Below are 22,796 nucleotides of genomic sequence, written 5' to 3'. Positions count from 1 at the left end.
GATGAGAGTCCTCAGGATACGTCCGCTCGCTTTAAACGCAACACGGACGCTCGCTGCTCGGGTTTCTGAGCTCCTCTCGTCTTTCAGTCTCACCTGAGGACATTCCATGCGGCCGCACTCGGCACCCCGGCAGATGACCTGACCCCGGTTGCAGCTGCAGAAGTCGCAGCCCCTCTCGCTCCACGTGTCCTCGTGGTAACGCACCACGCCCTCGTACAGGCAGCTTTCCTTGGCAGCGGCGCATTCGTCGCAGCACTGACCGGCTCGCTTCACTTTGGTTTGACCCTGAGGGGAGAAGCAGACGAGCGGACGTCAAGTTTTTAAGGAAAACAACCTGAGACAAGACAAAAGCAAATCAGGGCAACGTGCGAATTTGTGTTTTCAGCAGAGAGAGATAAGAGGGGGGGGGGGAGCAGACGTGTGCGTTGCATCATTAAGTGAAAACACCCTAAGCAGTTTGGACCATCAGACACTTCTTAGTTGTTGTCAGACTTTATTTGAAAGTGCTGAGAGGCGTCGATTTACTGACGCTGCAGATGTAAACTCCTCCACAGCTCAGGACTCGACAGTTTCACGTCGGTAAACACAAATCCACCGAAAGCTCCGGCGGTGCGTTCAAGTCATTACTGGCGTTTACTCACAGAACCGAGCAGGTACTTATTAACTGGCTGTTCTCATTGGCCGTGGTTTGGAGGTTCCCTGAGCCCACTGGGATCCTCTCCTCTCTGTTTTATTATCTGCTATCATCAGTGGAGGAAATGGGCCGTTAAAACATCCTCGGCTGTGCTGGAACGAGAGCTGAGGATATTTTTTCGCTTCGAGTTTAAGTCAAAGTTTAAAAAAAAAGACATGAAAACTTGGAGCGAAAGAGCAAACGGGTTTTTTTATTGGCTTCACTGAAACAGCAGGGAGCCTGTAAAAGCGTTTCCACTAAACCCAGTGTTTCCTCTTCGTGGGATTTAGAAGGTCTGAACTCTTCTGAGTGCTCAGTCACAGAAAATACAGATATATATATAACAGGTGCTTCTTAAATCAGCTTCATATCCTCTATTTAAGTAGTTTTTATATCTTAATGATGATCATATTTCTTTAGAGTGTGTGTGTGTGTGTGTGTGTGTGTGTGTGTGTGTGTGTGAGTGAGTGAGAGAGTAGGGGGTGGAAACTCACCTTGTCACAGCTGATCGGCCGACAGGTTTGTGTGTGGCATTTAGACTGACCCCGGTCGCACACACAAGTGGTGCAGGCGTTCTTCTGCCACTGCTCGCCTTGCTGTCAGGATTCACACAGACACACATTTAGTCACACATCTTCAAACTACACACACACACACACACACACACACATCCTGACTCACGCCTGCGAGCCAGAAACTCAAAGCTCATTTGAATCCACTGAGTGTCTTCTTTTCTATGCTGGGATTCAGACCAGGCAGCGTGAACAGCATACAAATACACTTGAGCGCGCACACAAACACACACACACACACAAACACTTTGTCGGGGGCAAATAGCAGCTATCAGATGTCAACTTAATGCTCCTGAGGTTCAAAACAAACATCAGAGCGTGAAGAACTGAACTCTGGACACACGTACACGTACATGCACACACGCACACACACACACACACACACACACACACACACACACACACACACACACACACACACACACACACACACAAATGGAAACATTTACTTAATCTTCTTCACTTAACACTTCAAAACATTTTATACAGTAAACCTAGATGGATTCCCTCACTCCACTCGCACATTGAGTATCATATTGATATATTTATATTGCTAGTGATAAAAAATATTTTGTATTGACATTGTTTTATCGCCCAAACATATTTATTCCAGACGTTGATTTCTACAAAACTAATTGAGCTCAGTTTTAACCTGAAGTCTGAACATACATATCAACACGTCAGTTACCCGAGTGACCTGAGTGCTGACGGGATTCAAACATATGAAAGCAGCAGTGTAACCTCTTTATTAACTCTTCTCTCTCGTCTGGAGACCAAAGTGAAGAGAGTCTGTTCCACAAAGGCTCCGAACCTATTGAGTTCCAGGGCCTCAAATATAAAACCAGTTCAGGTTTAGAGTCGTTTAAACCTGTAGTTGTCAGATTAAATTCTAACCTTCATTCCTCTTATCGGCTTAAACTGCTCGATTAAATATTGACCGGAGCCTGGGGGGACGCAATTATTGTCCAATAAAATGAGACAGTTGACATAAAGAATTACAGCCCAGCCAAGTGTTTGACTAATGTGGGTTTTTATAAACTAATGATCTGCAGTTTGTTCCCGTTTCGAGGTTAAAAGGTTAAAAAGACGAAGGCTTCGCATGGAGGTCGACTCTGGTGACCTTTGACCCACGACATTTGCTTTGCATTTGTAAATTTCTGACCAATGCCATTTACACCATATACACACATACTGTAACACACAGCTGTTTGTGTGCGTGCTTGTGTGGGATGTGCACGGAGGAAGGTTGTGTACATGGAAGCAAGACAACATGATTCATTCTCTGTAATAAATCACAAACTGAGACGTCCCCGACACTTCCTGACATCCTGACGGAGAACACGCACATCTGATGTCATGACGATGCAAACACGCATGAGCGAGTGTGTGTGTGTGTGAGTGTGTGTCTCAGAAGTTGCAAACACACATTAGACAGAATGGGACACCCTGTGATCAAACATGGAAGTTGGCAGTGTGGGAGAAGATGGAAGGAATGAGTGTGTGAGTGTGTACTGCAAACACAGCAGGAGAACGCAAGAGCAAGAGCAAGAGCAAGAGCAGACGAGGTGATGCCAAGTGAGATTAGAGAGGAAGAGATGAGTGGAGAGGAGGAGGAGAAGAGAAGAGAAGATAAGAGAGGAGGAGAGGAGGAGAGGACAGGAGGAGGAGAGGAGATTAAAAATATTGTAATAAATTGTGCAGAGAAACACAACGTTTTGTTTAACGTGTGCCAAGTGACAGTTTTAAGAGCTGCTGTCATCACCATCGTTTCCACAAAATGAAAATAATCACACACACACACAAACTCAGTAACACACCAGAGACTGTGCATCAAGATGGTGACTCCACTTCCTCCATATCTGAATATATTCCAGATACGGACGCGGCCATTTTGTGCCAAAGACCTCACATGGAGCAACAGTCTGCACAGTGGCAATCGGGGGAGGAGCCACGGTATCGAGGTTCACGCCGATTCACCAATCGCAAGTCCGTCTCACCTGTCAATCGTGACGTTTCAACACGTTTTAATATTATAAAATGTAAAGCAAACTGTGTTTAACGTTGATGTTTTAGTTTGGTCCGTGTCCCGTCAGCTGACAAGGAGGAGGAGGGGTTTAACCTATACTGCAGCCAGCCACCGGGGGGCGATCAAGACATTTTGGCTTCACTTCTCACAACACTTTTGGGAGGCGTCATGATATCCATCTTTTCTTACAGTCTAAGTAACACACAGACACACACACACACACACACACACACACACACACACACACGACACACCTGGTGCTGCTTCCCAGCAGACAGACAGGGGTTGGACACACACTGAGGACAACATCGTCCCGGCTGAATCACCAGGTTCTCGTGCTGAGGGAAGAGCAGAAGAAGGAATTGGACCAATAACCCACAATAACCAAAGAGAACAAATCCACTGGTGTGTTCTGTGGTGAAACGTTCTTCGATGACACACACCACTGGAAGTATGAGCTGTGTTGTTAGACATTCTGACATTTTTTGGGCAAAAACAATCTCACCAAGACTCAGATCAGATCGATACGAGTCTCATCCCCGTGCCTCCAGCTCTGAGGTCGGGGGTTTGACCGAGCTCAGCACAGAGTCTGGAGAAATCGCTGCACTTCAAATATATCACGTTTATTTAGCCGGTTCAGGGAAGAGAAAACAACTAAAATATTTAAGGTTTTAAAACCGGGAGAAATCTGTTATTAGAGAAACAAGCTGAGGAAACGTCAGTTTGTTAGATTCCAGTGTTCAGCAAACACCTCCGGAGAAACACTGGTGTCTTCAACTCCACATTCACCCTCTAGTGTCTCAAATGATCTTTACATGTGGGGACAATGAGAATAAATAATCTATAACAGTAGGAAGGTGTATGTTGTTTTTAAGGCTACATAAAATGTAGGAGTTAGGAGATCCAGAGATCCAGAGAGGAAAGTGTCTGGACTGTTCAGTGAGTGCAGCTGTCGATGCTGTATCACCCGTGTGTCGCACTGAAACAAGGAAGAAATGGTTCAATATGAAAATGGCGTTTAAAGAAACGACTTGCCACAGCCGGGCGGTCGATGACTGCAGCAGGAGGAGGTCAAGGTAAAACCCCCGTCACTGATATGGATGAAGAGATGCGTGTAATAACAGGGGGAAGTTGATCCAGCCTGTTTTCTGCCCAATGCTTCTTCTCCCGAGAAGCTAATGAAGAGCCTGAGGTAATATCTCCGCCTGCTGCTGTTAGACTCCTGTGGGAGCCACACTGACCCTCCATGGATTTATTATGATGTACATCATTTCATTTAATATAACATATAACGCTCCAGTGCACGGGAGATGGGTCTGTACTTAAAAAACATTGCTCTGAGTAATTTAGCACTAAAGCCACAAGCCAAGAGAAGCAGTGGAACAGAAAACAGGCTCGTTTTCATCCTGTTTAAATACATAGACTTCTGCTCACACGCTTAGAGCTGGATTGTGTTATGTTGTGTGTGTGTGCGTGCGTGCGTGTGTGTGCGTATTTCTGGACACTTACAGGTTTGCAGGCCACTTGCTGACACTCTGCCACCGAACACTGGACGCCCCCATTGCTGCAGACACATCTGGAACAGAGGCTGGGCTCCCACTGCTCCCCATCCCTGTACTCACCCTCCTGCCAGGAGCAGGACTCTGAAACACACACACACACACACACACACACACACACACACACACACACACACACACACACACACAGAGAACATGTAAACAGTGAGAGCGGGTGTCAGGTAATGAGCCGACACAGTTTGCCCACACACATTGATTTACAGTCACTAATTAGCTGCTAATCACTGAGATGCATCACAGAACCTCCAAGACATCATCCCAGTCGAGATGAACCTATCAGTCCGCTGCAGCTGCTCCGCTGTGCACGCTGTAAACTCAGGGTCTGGCATGACAACTTCCTGTCTGACAAAAAGGACAAAAGTGTCCCCCGAGGAGATACTGCTAAATTGCTTGTACTTTGGGAAAAATACCCACAACACTTTACGTTCAGTGAGATGAGAAGTCACAACGAGCTGTAATTAATATCCAGTAGCAATATGAAAAACCCAGAGATTATGTGTAACGGCAGGAGTAATTATCAGTGCAACCCTGAAAACATCCCTCACGCAAATGTATTAAAAGCATTTTAAGGCACCTGGCGAAGAACTGCACTGGAGAAATTTGCATTTTAATTGCAGTTCAGTGTGGATGTTTACACCTCGAGGGCATCGGAATCCAACCTCTGGACCTAATTTAATAAGCATGGTTTCATAGATGAGGTTTGGAAAAAATGATAAATTACATGTTTCCACAACATAAAGGAAGCGGTTCAGTGCTGTGATGCAGCGGAGGTTCACTGTCCAGGACCAGCACGGCAACACGCAAGCCGCGTTCGTATAAACGCGTCTTCATCAGCATCTCCTCGTTGATAGGATGCTCTTATTATGCTGGTTTATCTGTTTGACTATCATTTATTGTTTATGAAAGTGGACAGATGTGTGTGAGGGGATGTGTGTGTGTGTATAGATCGTTTTTCAGATCCTGCACAACTAATTTCATTGTACTATTTTGTGCAATGACAATAAAGCTTTCTCATTCAGATTCTGCACGGCTCCTCTTTCTATTTCTTTCAGTTTGTGCGTCCATGTTAGAAACTTCATCAACACAGGCACACTGTGAATTCTCTGTACGATGATCCACTACCTCGTATTCTCATATGAGTCATATAGATATTTTCCAGAAAGAGGAGCAACTGATTCATGACTGAGATATTCTGGCTTCGTTTCTGGACAGTGGCAGGAAGTAGAGATGACTTGTCCATCCTTAGAAACAGTCTATGTGTAATATTTATCAAGTATACACGTTGCCCTCACTCTAGATATTAAATAATTTGGTGATGTGTATTAAAGGGAAATTAAAAATGGGTTTTCTTACATTAGTAAAGTTATGGGAGTTGGAGTTGTCACATTAATAGACTGAACGTTTAGAATCATTACATTTCCAGTAGCTTCATTTCCACAGTTTGTTAATTCTGAATCCGACAAGGTTAGTTGTGAAATGCGTGGATGAGGAAGGAAGCATCTGCGATTAAAGGGTCGAACGTTTTAAAAGCACTGAATTCACACATTAAAATCCAGGCTTACGTCCAATCTAGAAAAAAATCCTGGAAGTCAGCAAAAGAAAAGATGATTTAATGTGGTTAATTGAAATAAATAGATGGTGTCAGAGGAGGAGTTTGTGTGCAATGCAACAGCTGCATCTGAAATCTGTGTGATCAGTGTGATTCCTCACCTCCACCGCGGCCACACTTGGGACAGCACTCCCTGGCTGGAGTGAACGGGCTCTCGTCCTCTGGGCAGCTGAGAGGGGGGCAGGGGCGGGCGTTGCACGACACACTCCCTCTGGAGCAAAGACACAGCAAGCACGGCGAGGGACTCCACTGGCTGTCATGCTGATGGAACCACGAGAAACAGAGAGAGAGAGAGAGAGAGAGAGAGAGAGAGAGAGAGAGAGAGAGAGAGAGGAGAGAGAGAGAGAGAGAGACAGTTAGACACAGAAACACAACCAAGGGAGGAGAGGGAGTGCGGGATGAGGAAAGTGGTTTCGCTCTCCGTGGACACGACAACTTTGTAAGACTAAGCCTGAGTGACAGACGACAGAAGAGAGTGGCGGCGGAGGGAGGAGGTAAAAGACGGGACGTGTCAGAGACAGACCAAGGAGAAGAGGAGAAGAATAATGAGAGGGGGTGTGTGTGTGAATATGTGACAGGACATTACCGTCACACGTGGACACGACTAATTCCACCGTGATGGAGTCTCGCCCAGTTTGAGGGTTTCGATCGTTCGAGGCAAACACGGAGCTTGTTGTCGATTCCTCCGGGAATTCTCTCCTTTCGTTTTTTTTCAGTGTTGAGAAAATGTTTCAAGGCTTCGTGCATTGTTGTAAAAACACGAGGAGCTCTCCCTGTGATTGACAGAGCTGGATTGATGGGATCTATTCTCGCACACGGGCATCTCTGGGGTGTTAATTAAAGTTAGATATCTCCTATACATCCACTTGTGGATACACTGTGTGAGATTGGTATTGTTCTTTCAGTCTAAATGAGACATCAGCATGTTTCTGCCTTCAGTCAAAACCAGAGAGGTTATTTTCTGAGGCTGTGAATCCTGCTTTTTAAACCTCGGTGAAATACATCATTATTTTGGGGTTTTACTTCAACATCTTGATGCTTTTTCTAAAAGATTTATGTGGCAAATTTTTTTTGTTTTTCAAATAGAATCAGAGTTTTTTCTCAGGAAGGAGCAGCGGCAGTGTCACGTCAGCCCTGCTCCTTCAGATGCAGTAACGACTCCTCTTCAGACCCTCTATCCCCTGGTTGTTCAGATCCGTGTGAAGTGCCACTTCAGCCTGAAGAGCAACGACACTGGAATCTCCAAACCAAGATAAAAGAAACAATCCTCCATTCTCTCCAGGACGTGTTTTGTCCAAATGGGAGAAAAGAAGGTCCAGAGGGAGGAGACTCGATCGACGAGGAACAAGACAGGGATTGTGTTTGTGTGAGAGAGGGAGGAGAAGGGCTCAGGTCCTTAGAGGAGCAGGGACCAGATTCAATCCATGTTTAAAACATAAACAATGGATTGAAAACATGTGAACAATCCAGGATTTCTCTCCAGATATTATTCAATTATCAAGAATCAAGTAGCATATTCAAATAATTTTATAAATAAAGAGATGAATATAGCTCATAGACGGAGGACATAACAGCTCCCGAAAAGTGAAGCCAAGTCATCTCGGCTGGACGGGTCATAAACCCCCCGCCTCCTCCATGTAAGCGAATGGGACTTGGACCAAACTGAAATGTGAAAATAGACGAGTTTTTAGTTTTTGACGATAGTAAAAATGGGAGAAAACGACACTATTGACCAAATGCGACCGGTTGTTATTGGTTTAATATTGCAGCTCCATCCCCCGGTCGCTGCTGAGTAAACTCCGGTTCCATGTGGTGTCAATGACGCAACATTGCCGCGTTGGTATCCAGGATATTTTGGCTTCATTTCTGGACAGTGGGAGTCTATGGTGCAGCCTCAGGCACAGTCGCCAGGTCTAATTTCACCAAACTCTAACTGCACACGAATAATCCATTTGCCTCCTCGCTCCCACAGATTGGAAATGAAAGGCAGGCGAAGGTTCGATGATACTTTCACGTACGTGTGACCACTCAGTGAGGAAATGTAATAATCGGCAGGATGTGTTGCCATTACAGTCGTCATTCTGGTTCATGTTGAGCATGTCCTCTCCATCCTAAAGGCCTCAAGGTCAGCGCTCTGTGCCGGGATGTTAAGAGCTTGCACAGCAAACTAGGAAAACCATTTCTTGGAGGCATCGTCCTGATGGAACAGGCACAGAAACTGATGCCAATGAAAAATCTGAAATATTGTTGCGGGGCTGTCATTAAAAAAACAAAATCCAGGGCCATAAACTGTGTTTTTAAATAGATCCACATACAGTGCATCTATCTGTGTGCATGATAAAATGTAATGATTTATTGTAAAGGCTGCAGGAAACACAGAGATTCACTTACTTGATAGACGATTCCCTCGTGCTGGCAGGAGCCCTGGGACGAGGAGATGCACTCCGGACAGCACTTGTTGGCAGGGAATCTCAAAAGCTCGCCCTATGGAAAACACAAACACACAAATACACACTGAGCACGATCAAGATACACACAAAGGCCCCCGGGGCATAAAAAGAAAGTGGATGTGTTTCCCTGCAACCAGCATGAATACAGAACCTTGACGATTACAGTCTTATTTCCATGGAAATTGACCGACATGTGACACAAGCACCCAAATGGAAATGAGAATATGAAGACTATCGGTCCAGCATGGCGTGTAGAATACAGAGCGGAGGCAGGCGGAGGCATTACAATACATATTACAACACAGATTCAACACGCAGCCACGCTACCTATTTGCCCTAATTGAGGTGGAATGTGTGGCAGGAAGCAGATGGGAGAGCGCAGAGGGCGAGAGGCAGAGCCGAGGAATGGTTCAGATGTTCATTCGTGAATACAAATGATTTGGAATCGAAGAAAATGGAGAAAGAGGAACGAGAGGCGAACGAAAAACAACCTCCAATCAGCTTCTGTGAATGTCTTGTGTGAACCGATAAGAGAAAGAACAAAAAACCTGGAAACAACGAATCAGCAGCAGGAGACAAATTACATGTCGGCAGGATGAATAAGAATGAATAACAAATGTGGGAAACAACATGGAGTGAAGGCTGTGGCAGCCATCGTTCATATCAATAAACAGAAAGAGTTTATATTGTATATATATCGTCATTTATCACCAATAACTCATAAAAATATAAAATTTACACTGTGTTTTTAATATTAATTAAATATATATTAACACAACTGGCTCTACTTGTCTATCAGATTGTTTTCCAATCAGCAGTTTGCATTAATACAACTTAAAATCAAGTCAACTAAAAGTTTTTCCAACCCAGTAATTTACTTAACTCCAACGAGAACCTCTGCTGCTTAACGACCCGATAAAAAGATTTAGGAAAAGTTTTTTTTTGTGTGTTAAACTTGTTTGTTAGATATTATTGTAATGTTTTCAAATTGACAATAAGATCAACAGCTGAATTTTGACACCATCTCAGAAAATGCATCTATCACAACATCCATAAATAATGATGACAAAGTGTTTTCATGTTCTCATGTGTTTCTGCACATTTGATCTTTTTACTTCAGTTCCTCCGCTGCCTCAGACGTAATCACAAAAAATGTATCTATACAAGAATTTGATCCAATTTTTCAGATTCGACTGCAACAAATAAAGAGAGATGATTCGGGCTCTGGTTCATTTATCACTGGTTCTGCTGCACAGCTACACGGGTACGGCTCAAGGTTTTCTAATAATGCTGTTGCTTCTGCAGCTAAATTAAAATAGTTGGTGTCTGGTGCTTTTTCTGAAACTGTAAACAGTAAATCTGAGGGTTCACGAGCCAATTCTCCTGCCTGGGCATAAAGTAAAGAGAATCAGAATCTACAGAGACACCTGAGGTGTAAACATCCTTTCATTTGTGGAGCAGAGTTTCATGTGTTATAGAATCCATCACATTAGTTATATATTACAGCAAGACATTGTTTTTTAATACATTTTTGCTGTTAATTTCTCAGGTTAATCTCCTGTGTTTAATGTAATTCTACAGTTTTATGGGAGACACATTCTGCTCATATTCTTTATACCATAGACTTTGGGCTTTTTAACTTTGCAGAACTTTTACATTCACAAAAACATGTGAACACTACAGGAAAGAAACACTGAAAAACATCACGTGTCCTTTAAAACTCACTGTAAACGACAACATGTCATTCCTGAGGAGCCATTTCTGGTTTGGAACAACTAATGTCTTAAATAATTAATGACACAGGAATCAAAATTCCAGATTATCACTGAAAAATGCAAAGAGAGAAATTGAAAAGGCAAAGATATATACATCAACACGTAGAAGCCGTTTGCTTCTTGAGACTCAGGAACCTGAACAGTTAGTAAGTAAAGCAATGAGCTTTAGTCATTTTTAAAATCCATCTACAAGGATTTTAAGGATCGTTTGGAGTCATTTGTGATTTTTGACTGTCAAACAAAATGAGCAGTTAAAAGACGCCACCTCTCGCTCTCTGCAGTTTTCAGTTGTTTTTTCATTTTTCACAGACGATCTCGAAGATAATGGACATATTGAAAGAATCGTCATTAAAGCCTTACTCTTTATTTCTCGACACTAGACGATGAACCCAGAGTGCAGCTTGTTACAGACACTTTTGTTGAAATGTTAAGGTGGATTAAAGAAAAGCTGACGAGGGGAGGTAGATGAGGGGAAACAAGGAGAAGTAAGCTCGTAGATAACGGCAGTGGATTTCAAAAGAAAGCCGTTGAATCAGGGCCGGACAGATGATAAAGACCCTGATAGAGTTTTATCTCAGTGTATAGATGACAGGGACTCACACTTTAAGAGCTTTTTTAAAAAGGAGGGAGCACACAAGGACTAATTTTTAATTAACAATTGGATTGCAAGACACCAGAGTGGAATTCATTAGACGTTGATTGTTGCCTTAGCTCAGGGTTGGGATTGGATTCGATGGCGTCACCGCAGGCTCCACTTTTAAATCCCATTTAAGAAGAAGAACGGGGAGGACCGGGCGGATAGATGGAGTGAAAAGAAGTTCTGAAAACGTGTCCCTGTGAATCCAAATGGGCCAAAAGAAGTAGTCTGGAACTAACACTCTTCTTTCTGTTGCCATTGTGGCAAATTAAAAGGTGCAATCGTCAGACTTGACGGCACCGTAGTCAGCTCATTGGTTGTTTTTTTGGGGGGTGAAAGGCCAAATCACAAAGACGAGCGATTAAATGGGCCCTTGAAGAGAAGTGAGAGCGAGATTAAAATATCACAAAAACAAGGATCTGAACATTCAGATCCTGAAAGCGTCTGAAACCTTCACCAGACAAAACATGAGTGGAGCTGAACTCCAAACTTTCAGTCTGTCGGAGGTTTGGCTCTGAGAGAAGATCTTAAAAGCAGATATACACGCTTCGGAGGAATATACGTACGTTTTTTAAAGCAAAAACAAGCTCCATCTATACGAACACACCTGAAAACACATCACATGGCCGTTCACGTTCACTGGTCATAGGAAGTAAATTGTTTGTCCTGCAGTTGGTTGCTTAGTTACAGAAAATCCCACGAACGAGGAGCAGCGATGGTAAAAAGTAACAGCAGGGATTTGTTGGACTGACGACGAGGTGAAAGCTCCAGAGTAGCGTGGCCCACAAACATCAAAACAATGTTACACTCAGGTGCGAGAAATTAAAACTTATCCCCGTCCCCGTAAATGTTCTAGTCACAAAGTGAATAGATGAAATCATACTGTTTGATAAGATTTTTTCCCAAGCTTTAGGTAAGAAGATCAAAACCACTGGTTTGTATGTCTGTATGCTAACTTCAAAGCCAACAGCTGCTTAGCTGTGAGAACAAGTTCCCAGGAAGCCACAGGCTCATCCAAGAAATACTTTATGTACTTGCTACAGATTAAATGAAGAGTATATCACATGTTAAGATGTTACCTTAGCAGCGTTTTCAAAGTTCTCAGTTTTAAGTCTAGCACTTAACGAGTAGCGTTGACGGCAGGTGTGTGAACCCCCTCCTCTGACTCACCTTCTGGAAGTCACACTGGGGGTTCGGGCAGTGGGTGGGTTTGCAGATGGACACGTCACCGAAGCAGGTGCACTCCTGACAGGACTGTGGACTCCAGGATGTGTTGTTCTGTAAAAGATCAAAACGAGACGCGAGACATTAGACAAACAGATGATTCACTCTCACACTCGGCATAATGGTTTCCTAACATCATCTTTCTGTTGAGACACCGACAGTAAACAGCAGTTTAAATATTCACCTCGTGAACTGTTCAGAGAAATAAAGTGTTAAATAAGCAAAAATGTATTTTTCCTCATAATCCTGGAGATTAATCTCATGCTGCGGTAACTAGTTGGTTAAATGTTCCTCATTTTGATTTACAAAATTATTTCCTTCTGATGTTTAACTTTCCAAAGTGAATTTTTGATGCACGCCTGGATGGAGGCAAAAGCCCGAGGCTTCAAACTGGAGCAGTAACCACAGTTTAACACGTGATAACAGAACACAGACAGACGACTTGACGGACGAAGAACTACACCGTGTTGGAATCACATCCAGAGGAATTGTTTCCATCGCAGCATTTTTGTATTACACGCTCTGTGAGCTCCGTGATAGGCCGGCTGAGGTTTTACTGCAGGAGTTTAGAAAAAAACGGGAGCTGGACTACGAGAAAATCATTTCACACTTTGAACTCTTACCAGCCTCTAAACGTAAGGTTGTAAAACACAAGCAGGTTTATTTGCTGCGGGTGAAACTGCTTCGGCGTTGATTAAGAGCCTCGAGCGCCGCGGCCAACAAGACAATGAGGTGAGGCGGGAAAAAGGGGCAGAAAGGCATGAGATCACCTTTTGCCACACGGCTGCATATTTCACTATTTGTCAATAGCTCATAACGCTGAGCTGACAGTGTCTTATGGCTAGCTTAAAGCCAGAGTTAAATCAATACCCCGGTGCCTGCATATACTCAGATATATCACCCTACAGTCCATAGATCTGATTTAGCCGGATGATTAATAACCCTCTCATGACGGGAATATACAGCCGTGCTCAGAGAGTGGACACCTCACGGCCGGAGGCGACCGTCGCACATGTGGAGAGACTTCGCTTCTTTGGAGACAGAAACTAAAAAACAGACGTCTTTATGGACGGGAAACTTCCGCCTCGGGTAACAACACCTACTTCAGCACTCAAGACGATTTACAGGGGAAGGAATCACAGAATATTTGGATTTGTGTCTGTGTGGCTGGATGTGCCGTCCTGGTTCTGCAGCCAGGAGCTGAATACAGTGGGTTGATTTCATATCATCCAATACCAGCTCCAACTAATGGACACTCGGATTAATATTCTGAAGACAACTGCACCAGGATTGTCTCTCGTTCATCAGCAAGAAAAAACCATAAACATTCACCATAACAAAGACGCAGTTCAATCTTTAAAAAACAACTCTACAGATAGTGACTGTAACATTTCAGGCTCATATTCAACCAGGTTTTCTTCCAACGCGGTTTCCTCTGTTTCATTAATTAGAAAAACAACATGTCTCGCAGGAGGTTTGTGATGTTTGACGTGAATTTCAAGTCACACTCGTAATTATGTTTGTTGACAATAGCGCGTCAAACGCAGCCTTAGATCCTGGCCTGAGAAAATCCCCCCAAGCGGGAATAACACATCACAAACTGGGAACTGGAGCAGTTCTCTGTCAATTAGGAGCCAGTGTAGCTGTCAACCAAAGCTCAATTACTTCTTAGTAAAAGTGATAAGATCTGCAAATATGGCAAAGCAGGGTAAAGAAACGAGATAAGATCAGACTGGTTCCAATGGGAGAACAGTAGGTAGCATGGCAAGTCGAGGTTGAAGCAGGAAATGCATCTTTGGTTTAAAACACTTCACTGATTCTCCTGCACTGTCTCTTTGAAAGAGTGAAAATGTTGTTGCTGCTCAAAACTCTGAAGTAGAAATCTGAAGATTGAGAACCGTTCGTTTATGATTCCTCGTCGTAATCGAATTAGAGCACATAAGAAAGTCATGCAGTGAAAGGTGGGCGTAGCTACGGGGCACGTGGAGAGACACAGACAGAAAAGGGGGAACGCCATCACGGCATGAGAATCTAATTATGCAGAGCAGCCAACTGAGGGGAACGGCGTCTCCTGCAGAGAACGTGTGAGTTGATATGTTCCCCATAATGTGGTTTAAGCCATTTATGTGTCCGTCAAAGTGGGTTTAATCGTGTGTTAGTGGGTGAGCATTCTCTGCGCAGCGGTGGCCAGATGTGTAATGAGTTTTTTACGAAAGGGAAAACATGTCACAGGCAATTTGTGCACGCGACATTAACGTTGGGGCTGAGCGGCGACATTCAGGAGAAATTTAAAAAGCGGGTTGTGAACTGGAAGGCGGATGTTTTCTCAAGAGCACTTTGGTTCAAGCTGCGACATTAAACACTGACACACAATCTGAGGAACAAAGCACAAGACAAAAGTCACAACAGACACAACAAATACAAAATTAGCCTCTTTAAATCTGAGTCTATTCCCAAATCAAGTGAATAATCCAAATGATATAGTTATACACTTTAAACATCTCTAGTTACCAAAGATTTATGAAGATCTACACAACGCTCATGTCTGAATACACAACAGCTGCTTTAGGTTTCCAGGAAGCCGTCCAGAGAACAGTTTCAGTACCGAGCTTCCAAAACAACCATGAACTAATTAAATGAGCAGAAAGTGTTTTTTTCCTGCCAGGATCTGTGCTAAGCTAAGCTAATTAAGAATCCTGCTTATCGTTTTTTTCTTTCAGTTATGAAAAGTATTTTTTCCACTGTTTGATCAGATGCTTTATTTGAGTTCAAACTTGGCTACATCGTGTTTGTGCAAAGTGAACCACTCCCCCCCCCCTGGAAAACAAATGTGTCTGGTCCCTGAAAGTGAAATAACAACGGATAATAACGGTGAGCAGGTACCATTTATAATCAGAGGTAACAGAAGGGACAGGGTCAACAAATCAGTACAGATGTTCAGTGATAATGTTTAAACAATGTAAGTGAACCACAAACAGTCTGATTACTCTGAAACTGCTGCAGAATACAGAAAACAGCTCAAAGCCTTTAGTCAAATACAACCTGATGGGAACAAAGGTCAGCGGTGTCAGGAACACAGGACAGTTAGTCGTCCCCCCCCCCAAAATCAGGGCAATCAAACATAATTCAGAGTCAGAGACAAGATGCAAACAGGCTTGGATTGAAAGTGTTTCACCTCGAGGGCAGTGAAAGCCCAGAGGAGGCTCCGGCGCAGGTTTAAGCCTCAGCTGTCGCACTCGATGCATTTAAACAAGGACACACAACCACGGCTCCGATTGAGTCACATCTAAAAGTACAGATACAGAAAGGACAGAACACACTCTGGGTTTCTGTCCGATTCACAGCAGCACTCGATCAGAGCGGCGTTTACACCGTCACAGGGTTCAGAACCATCGCTCAGGTAATGAGATCTGACGGCAAAGAGCAATTCCCGGGACAGAGGGAGTTCGTCACGCCGAGTGTCCCAGTCTCTGTTCGCAGATATCTGCCCCCGTGGCCTTTCCTGAACTTCCATTACAACTTCCAGAGAATCCATAAATGTGACATCGCACATTAGAGCGGGGGGGAAGGGGCGGGGGGGGCACCGTACCAACCGATCTCCCAAGAGGGGCGACAGTCCCCTCCGTTATCTGATGGCTCGAGACGAGGTTCAAAGCAAAAGCATAAATGGGAAATGTTGGAGCAGAACAGTGGAACTCCAGGCTTATCAGTGATTCTCTCCATCGTGAAAGTGGCTGATATTAGATCCCATCGAAGATCTGTTCAAGCAACGGCCACAGACGACTGATTCAGAAAGTTGAAAAAGAAAAAAGTAGAAGAAACTGTAACGGCTCTTCAATAACAGGAGAGAGTACAAACACTGGATGCTAAATGGACTGTGTCTACAAAGAGCCTTTCTGGACTTAACAACCACTCAGAAGCACTTTAGAGTACGAGCTACATTCACACAGCACTACTCTGTACTGCTCTTATCACACACTGCTCAGGATCTGTGGTTCAGGCTCTTGCCCAAGGACACTGGAGCAGCCGGGCTCGAACCACAGACCTTCTGGTGGATGACCCTCTCTGCCCCCGAGCCGCAGCCGCCCCCAAACCACAAAGGTAGCATCTCTAATTCAAAAAGCCGCAGCACTCGAACCTTTCTACGAACATCGACAGTATTATTCAACCTTTTGAAATCAATAATCAATCAATGACATCAATCAATAAAACCAATTATAACGTACAGATTCATTATGAGTCTCTAAGGCCTTTTGTTTTATGTTTAAATTTAAGATACACGTCTCTAACAAAAACAATTATATGAAAAATAATTGAATTTTAAATGAAGAAGTCAAAATGTACATCTGCCCCCTTTCACAATCAATCTTTGCACATGTACGACTGTGTGTTACACTGAATCCCTGCATGTGTGTGTGTGTGTGTGGTTGTGTTCATATTAATAACTTGTGTATATTTGGATATTTGTAAAACAAGAACGTAACGTGATGAAAGACGTTGATTGCTTCGGTTTAAATTAGGTAAAGAGGTCGGGGGGTGCAGGTATGCCTTCAGAAAGGAGTTTCCTGTTATGGCCCTGTGGCTTTCTTTTATAGAGGCGTGTAAAATTAGCGCAGCAGCTAACTCTATAAGTGGCTGCAGGTCGGACTGGTTTGGGCGGAGAGTCCATTTCGGCGCCGGTCTCCGGGGGGTCGGGGAGGCTGCACCCAATTCCAAATCCTCGTCCTGTTTACCTCCTGAATGCACCGCGGGCCGAAATGGGTTTGACCTGGAGTCCGTGGCGAGGGAACGTGGATTCCCCCCGTGGAATCTGGACCAGCTATTGCCTGACCTCTCCCCTCTCATGCTGCCCTGACGGGTCAGAGCCAGGGGAGCGATGCAGCGGTTGTTGTAATTCACCTCCCCACGCTGAGACCCGCACCTGCAGGACTCGTTGATTAAACGTCCCGAGGAGTCGAGGGCTGATTTCATTCGCCCCCCGGAGAAAGATATCAAGGCCCAGATGTGATTTAGGACTGAACCGCCTCAGCCAGCACGGCCGCACGTCTCCAGTTTCATAAAGAAAAAATAGATCCATAACTTTCACAGAGAGTAGAGGCTGCTAGTGGGGCTTTGGCTGGTGAGGTTGTCGGTTTGAATCCAAGACAGTCTGAATAATAAGATTAGACTTTGTTAATCTCGAGGGATTTTCTTGAATAATGTGAATATTGAAGTGAAAGAAACAGCCATAGGTTGTGGATTAGTCTAAGGAAATCTAATTAACTGTACTGAATATATGTAAATTCTTTATGTCAGGGACCAAGTATGTACAAACTTTGTTTTCAAGAAAAGTTCAAGGTCAAGGTCTGTTGATTACTTGATGTAATTTTGCTGAAAATATAAGACCAACATAAAAGCTCTAAAATCACCTCAATGGATTAAAACATCTATTTTATCTATTTTATCAATGAACAGTTTTGTAAACAAGGCTTTGAAAAGGGTTTGTTACATTTTTTAATTTTCAAACCAAAGAAATTTAATTTCTGCTTAAAATGTGACTGAAACATTTGACCCATATCAACATATCAACCGTTCAGTTAATTCACTTAAGAATTAATTGATTTGATTTATGATTTAATTTCCTCTGAGAACCACTAACGGGGATACTGTTTGTGACCTTCTCTTTCATTATACTGTACTGTACTGTGTGTGTGTGTGTGAGTGTGTGAGTGAGTGAGTGAGTGTGTGTGTGTGTGTGTGTGTGTGTGTGTGTGTGTGTGTGTGTGTGTGTGTGTGCTCTTATCAGTTCAGTGATGAGAAGTGCAGCTTTAACCTCCATTATAGTTCAGCAGACAACATCAGGACACTGTGGTCACACTGGGAGTTAATGGAACTAAAATATAGAAAAACACAGGCGGCATCTCAGAGTCCATTCTCTCTGGAACAATAAATAGATAAATACAGGACGGGGGGGGGGGACTCTGTGGCCCCTACACTGGTTAAAGTAGCAGATTCAATTAAAATCCAATTGAGGACAAAAGTCAGGAGTGGAGCATTAACAGGGCTCAGTTTCGTGGAGGTGTCAGTTGCACTAGTTGTGCTCTCTGCGTGCAGGACGTGTGAAGAAAGGCAGCCCGCCAGGCAAGCACAACGTAATTGGGCTGAAATTGGGCTCGGAGCCGATAGAAACTAAAGCTATTACCGAGGCAAATTCAATCTGGGACCGTGATGGCTTACCGGGGCCAAAAAAGCTCTGCTGCTCCGCGCGGCTGCGAAAGCACTCGAGCTTCTCCACGAGGGGGGGGGGAAACCGGTGCTGTCAGCACAGCTTTACGTTTACAGGCGATCAACCTGCTCACGCCGAGGCTGTGTACGTGTGTGTTTCGTCTTCTAACAACAGCCTGGAACTGGGTCAGGTTTCAAAACGGTAGCAGGGAACAAGTGGAGCTGGGTGATTCGACCACAAATCAATTCGAGCCGACACATTAACAGCAGTGTTCGACATCACCTGACACGTCAAAACAACGTTTAAAAACTCAATGTCCGACAGAAAACCAACTTTTATTCACACATTACAAGTCACTTTGGGAAATAACAACTTTTTAATAGTTTAAAATGTGGCATAAACATGAATGGAGCCTGACAGAGCTGCTTGAAAGGCTCACATGCACATCGCGGTTACATGTACACGCTCACGCTAACGTAAGCATTAGTCAGTCACGATGTTTTGTTACATTTCTATAACATCAGATAACTCGTTAAGACCAAACTTATCAGAAACTTATCTGATCAGTGTGATAAGAATGACCTAAAATGACAGAAACCATCTTTGAGAAAAATGGATTCTACGTCTACTTTGACTTTTTAGTTTGTTCCTTGTCCTATCAATTAACGTGGAGGGGGTGGAGTTTAGGATCCATACTGCAGGCAGCCACCAGGGGGCCATTAAGATGTTTTGGCTTCACTTTTGGTTGTTTTCCACGTTTATAATGACTCAGTGACGCTTTCGGGGGTTTCAGAGACCAGAGTCCACAGCTGCAGGAATCACTGTCAACCAGGACGCAGTGTTGCAGAGGGACAGGTTAGGTTTTCAATTACAGGGCAGCTCACCTCGTTGTGCTCTTTCAAACCGTTCCCACTCGTTTTCTCTGAGGGTCACTGAACATTAGAACGATGTGACAGAAGGAGTCAGTGGAGGAGCAGCTCAGAGGAGGAGCAGCTCAGAGGAGGAGCAGCTCAGTGGAGGAGCAGCTCAGAGGAGGAGCAGCTCAGTGGAGGAGCAGCTCAGAGGAGGAGCAGCTCAGTGGAGGAGCAGCTCAGTGGAGGAGCAGCTCAGTGGAGGAGCAGCTCAGTGGAGGAGCAGCTCAGTGGTTTTGAGATGTGGTTTTATATTATTTCACATTTCTTCATCAGTTTGAGAAAACGAATGAAAGCTGTTCATTCTGTTGCCATGGTGATATCATCGTGGTACTACTATCAGCATCAGCCTAACTTCAGGTGCAGTACTCCACGCTACTTCAAATGCACCTAATGAACGTCCTCATCATTCAAACATTATATCGCCCGGAGGTGAAGAGCTGCAGCTGCTTCCTCCGCTTTTTCTTCTTCTTCTAGTGTTTAATGACGTCTCTACTTCCTGTGATTGGTCTGAAAGTCTGAACTATCCGAGAGAAAACATATTCACTCTGCAAACAAGCTGGACCCTGGACTAAAAGAGGTCGGTGTGAAAGGTCCCTTAGTTGTAATAAAAGCATAAAATACGTTACTGAAACTGAAAGAAAGAAAGTTGTAACCACGAGAACAAAGGACGCCTGAGGAAAGCTCTTTGATGTATTCTTGATAACAAAAGAACGAGCAGAGGAGAAATGCAGCACGACTTCCTGTTTCATATTTTTAGATATATTATAATCCTGAGCCACAGCACAGCGCTGACCTGACAAAACACAAACAAGTTACTTCACATAGCTCGTCCACTCCCTCTCATTACCGCTGCCTCCTCATCACTCTGAGGCTCCTGTACGACCGGGGGTGTTAACGTTTCCAATTTTCGGAGAGGGCAGCTGTGCCGCTCCCTTTCTCCCAAATGAATTCAAATGTATTCATTTGCCGCCGTTTAATTGCTTTGCCCCGCAACTTCCTTCAATGCCGGCCGAGTGATTATATGCTAATTCCTTTGCGAGGCAAGCTGTGAAAACAAGCGAGGTTACGGAGCCGCCCGGCTGAAGGAGTGTCACGCGCTCGAGCCAAAAAGCCTGATTTAATCAATGCGCTGGCAAATATTCAGAGCAAATATTCAAAGAGTGAGGATGCGACTCCCGGTGCCTCGACTACCACGATCCTCCGGTGTGTTATCAATCATCTGACCAGCACGAGCTCATTTAGCAGCCGAGGAGTCCGCATGGAAAGCAGGACGCTGTGTGGGTTCAGCATGGTTGTGTTAAAAGCCGCACACATTCGTCTGGAGGGAAAGGCTGAGTTTAAAAGTTGTGACTTAGCCCATTGATTCAGCTCTCCCACCAAGCCTCCAGTCCAATTAGAGGCCCTGCTGGTGAGAGATGACAAATGACTGGCTGATCGTTTGCCTCCCAGTGCCCATAAATCCAGCTGTCTGCCGCTCGCCCGCTATCGCTCCTGCATCCAAATATCAGCATCGAGCACGTAATGGGTTCTGGATCATCAGGCAGGCGGCCCAAAGAGCCGGGGTCCGCCACGAAGCGGGAAATCAGCGCCGAGGCCACACGGTCACAAATGGAAAAATAAAAAAGCCTGTTGTGTGAGACCGAGCCTCCGCGTGAATATACCTCAGGAGCGAGTCGACGATATGTTTGAGGAGAAATTCAGCAATTTAGCACAGAAACATATGCTTGATAGCGTAGAGGTGTGTATCATCAAACTATTTTTATGCGATGGCTGTGCTGCAGGAGGAAACAAAAAAGTGGAAGAGGGGAAGAGAAAGTACAGAAGGTAAATCTTGTATTTCCTCTCACAGGCCTGTGGTGATACATAATGCATCCAATCTGAGAGGGTTGTTTTCTTTTGTTGCGCACGTTTTTGCAGAAGCTGCCTCATTCATTATCTAGTTTTCGGGGGGGTTCTGACAAAACTCATTTACATTCCTCTGAAAAGACTTGATGTTGAAGCCGTGTTGTACAACCGTCGACCTGCTTTACAAGTCCAAAGAACCAGCTCCCAGTTTGCGGCTCCTGCTCCCAGCAGCCGAGTCGCACCGTGTGGTCTCACGTGTTTCACCTCCCACACCCGACATGTTGGCAGCCGACGATCTGCAGCTCCGGGAACACAACAACGGCTTCAGCTTAACAAAACAAAAGGTAAATCATTCATATAGGTAGGTGGCTTTGGGAGCAGGCTTTTGTTTTACCCACTGAAGCTGTGTTAAGGGGAGTTGGCCCTCGCAGTCGAATGCACACGAACGCAGCTTTTGATAATTCTCCACTCAGGCGTGTTGAAAGTCGTGTAACAGTAATGCAGTGGTCGACCAGGGATTCAAGGCTGAGCAAGTTTCTGAATCATTGCGTTCCACCGCACAGCAACGTGGGAAAAATGCCACTCGGCTAAAATATTAACAAATGATTTCTGACCCATTTTGACGCCTCTGATTTCGTGCAGCGGATCTTATGAATCTGTAACCAGATTTTGGTTTGGGGGGGGGGCAGCTGCGCGAGGAGCTGGAGCCGAACGCTGCAACACAACTGAAATCCTGCTCCGAGAAATAGCAGCTGGGTAATGTTTCCTGAAACCTCAGAGCCGCCACACAGAGGAGAAGGGGGAAAGGCCGATGTGCTGTTGGCAGGATTACGGGCTGGCACTCCATCTAACATGCACCCTGGCTACTGACCAGACTCAGGTTGCACATTCCCAGCCAAGGATTAACTTTAAACACGGGCGGCACAAAGTTAAAGTAGCTGCTTTATAAACTGTTATACACAGTTAACCTCTGGGTTCGGCTCTGTGAGCCATCGTCCTCTCAAACAATTGTTTGGAGCCCATGATGGATCCCAAGAGAAGCCTAAGCATCTGCAGTACAAGTCATAAACCCCCTGCTCCTCCATGTTAGTGGATGGGACATGAACCATGAAGTACACGTCAAAAAGATGGATTCTGTAATTTAAGGTATAGTTCTTATCACACTGATGTTGAAGTGTTCATGTTTCAGATAAGCTTGGTTTTAATAAGTTATTTGATGACTGACACCTGACACAGCGTTTGTATCCTGGATGTTTTGTTGGAAGTGGACACCATCTTTGTTTACG

The 22,796-nt window shown here is 44.5% G+C and overlaps 1 protein-coding gene across 1 annotated transcript in view; it reads right to left on the bottom strand.

The window, feature by feature from the left end:
- fras1 (Fraser extracellular matrix complex subunit 1) overlaps positions 1–22,796 on the bottom strand; it is a 186,381-nt gene that overhangs the window by 111,742 nt on the left and 51,843 nt on the right. Inside the window, exons 3-9 of the mRNA XM_035164875.2 lie at positions 12,493–12,600; positions 8,852–8,944; positions 6,562–6,721; positions 4,781–4,914; positions 3,526–3,609; positions 1,168–1,269; positions 94–285 (exon numbers count right to left, since the gene is read on the bottom strand). Of these exons, the coding sequence (XP_035020766.2) occupies positions 94–285; positions 1,168–1,269; positions 3,526–3,609; positions 4,781–4,914; positions 6,562–6,721; positions 8,852–8,944; positions 12,493–12,600 (873 nt within the window). The remainder of the gene's footprint in view (positions 1–93; positions 286–1,167; positions 1,270–3,525; positions 3,610–4,780; positions 4,915–6,561; positions 6,722–8,851; positions 8,945–12,492; positions 12,601–22,796) is intronic.

Source organism: Hippoglossus stenolepis, chromosome 9, assembly GCF_022539355.2.
Source record: "Hippoglossus stenolepis isolate QCI-W04-F060 chromosome 9, HSTE1.2, whole genome shotgun sequence".
NCBI classification, from domain to species: domain Eukaryota; kingdom Metazoa; phylum Chordata; class Actinopteri; order Pleuronectiformes; family Pleuronectidae; genus Hippoglossus; species Hippoglossus stenolepis.
Note: the sequence above shows the minus strand (reverse complement) of the source record. Positions and strands in the feature narration are given on the sequence as shown.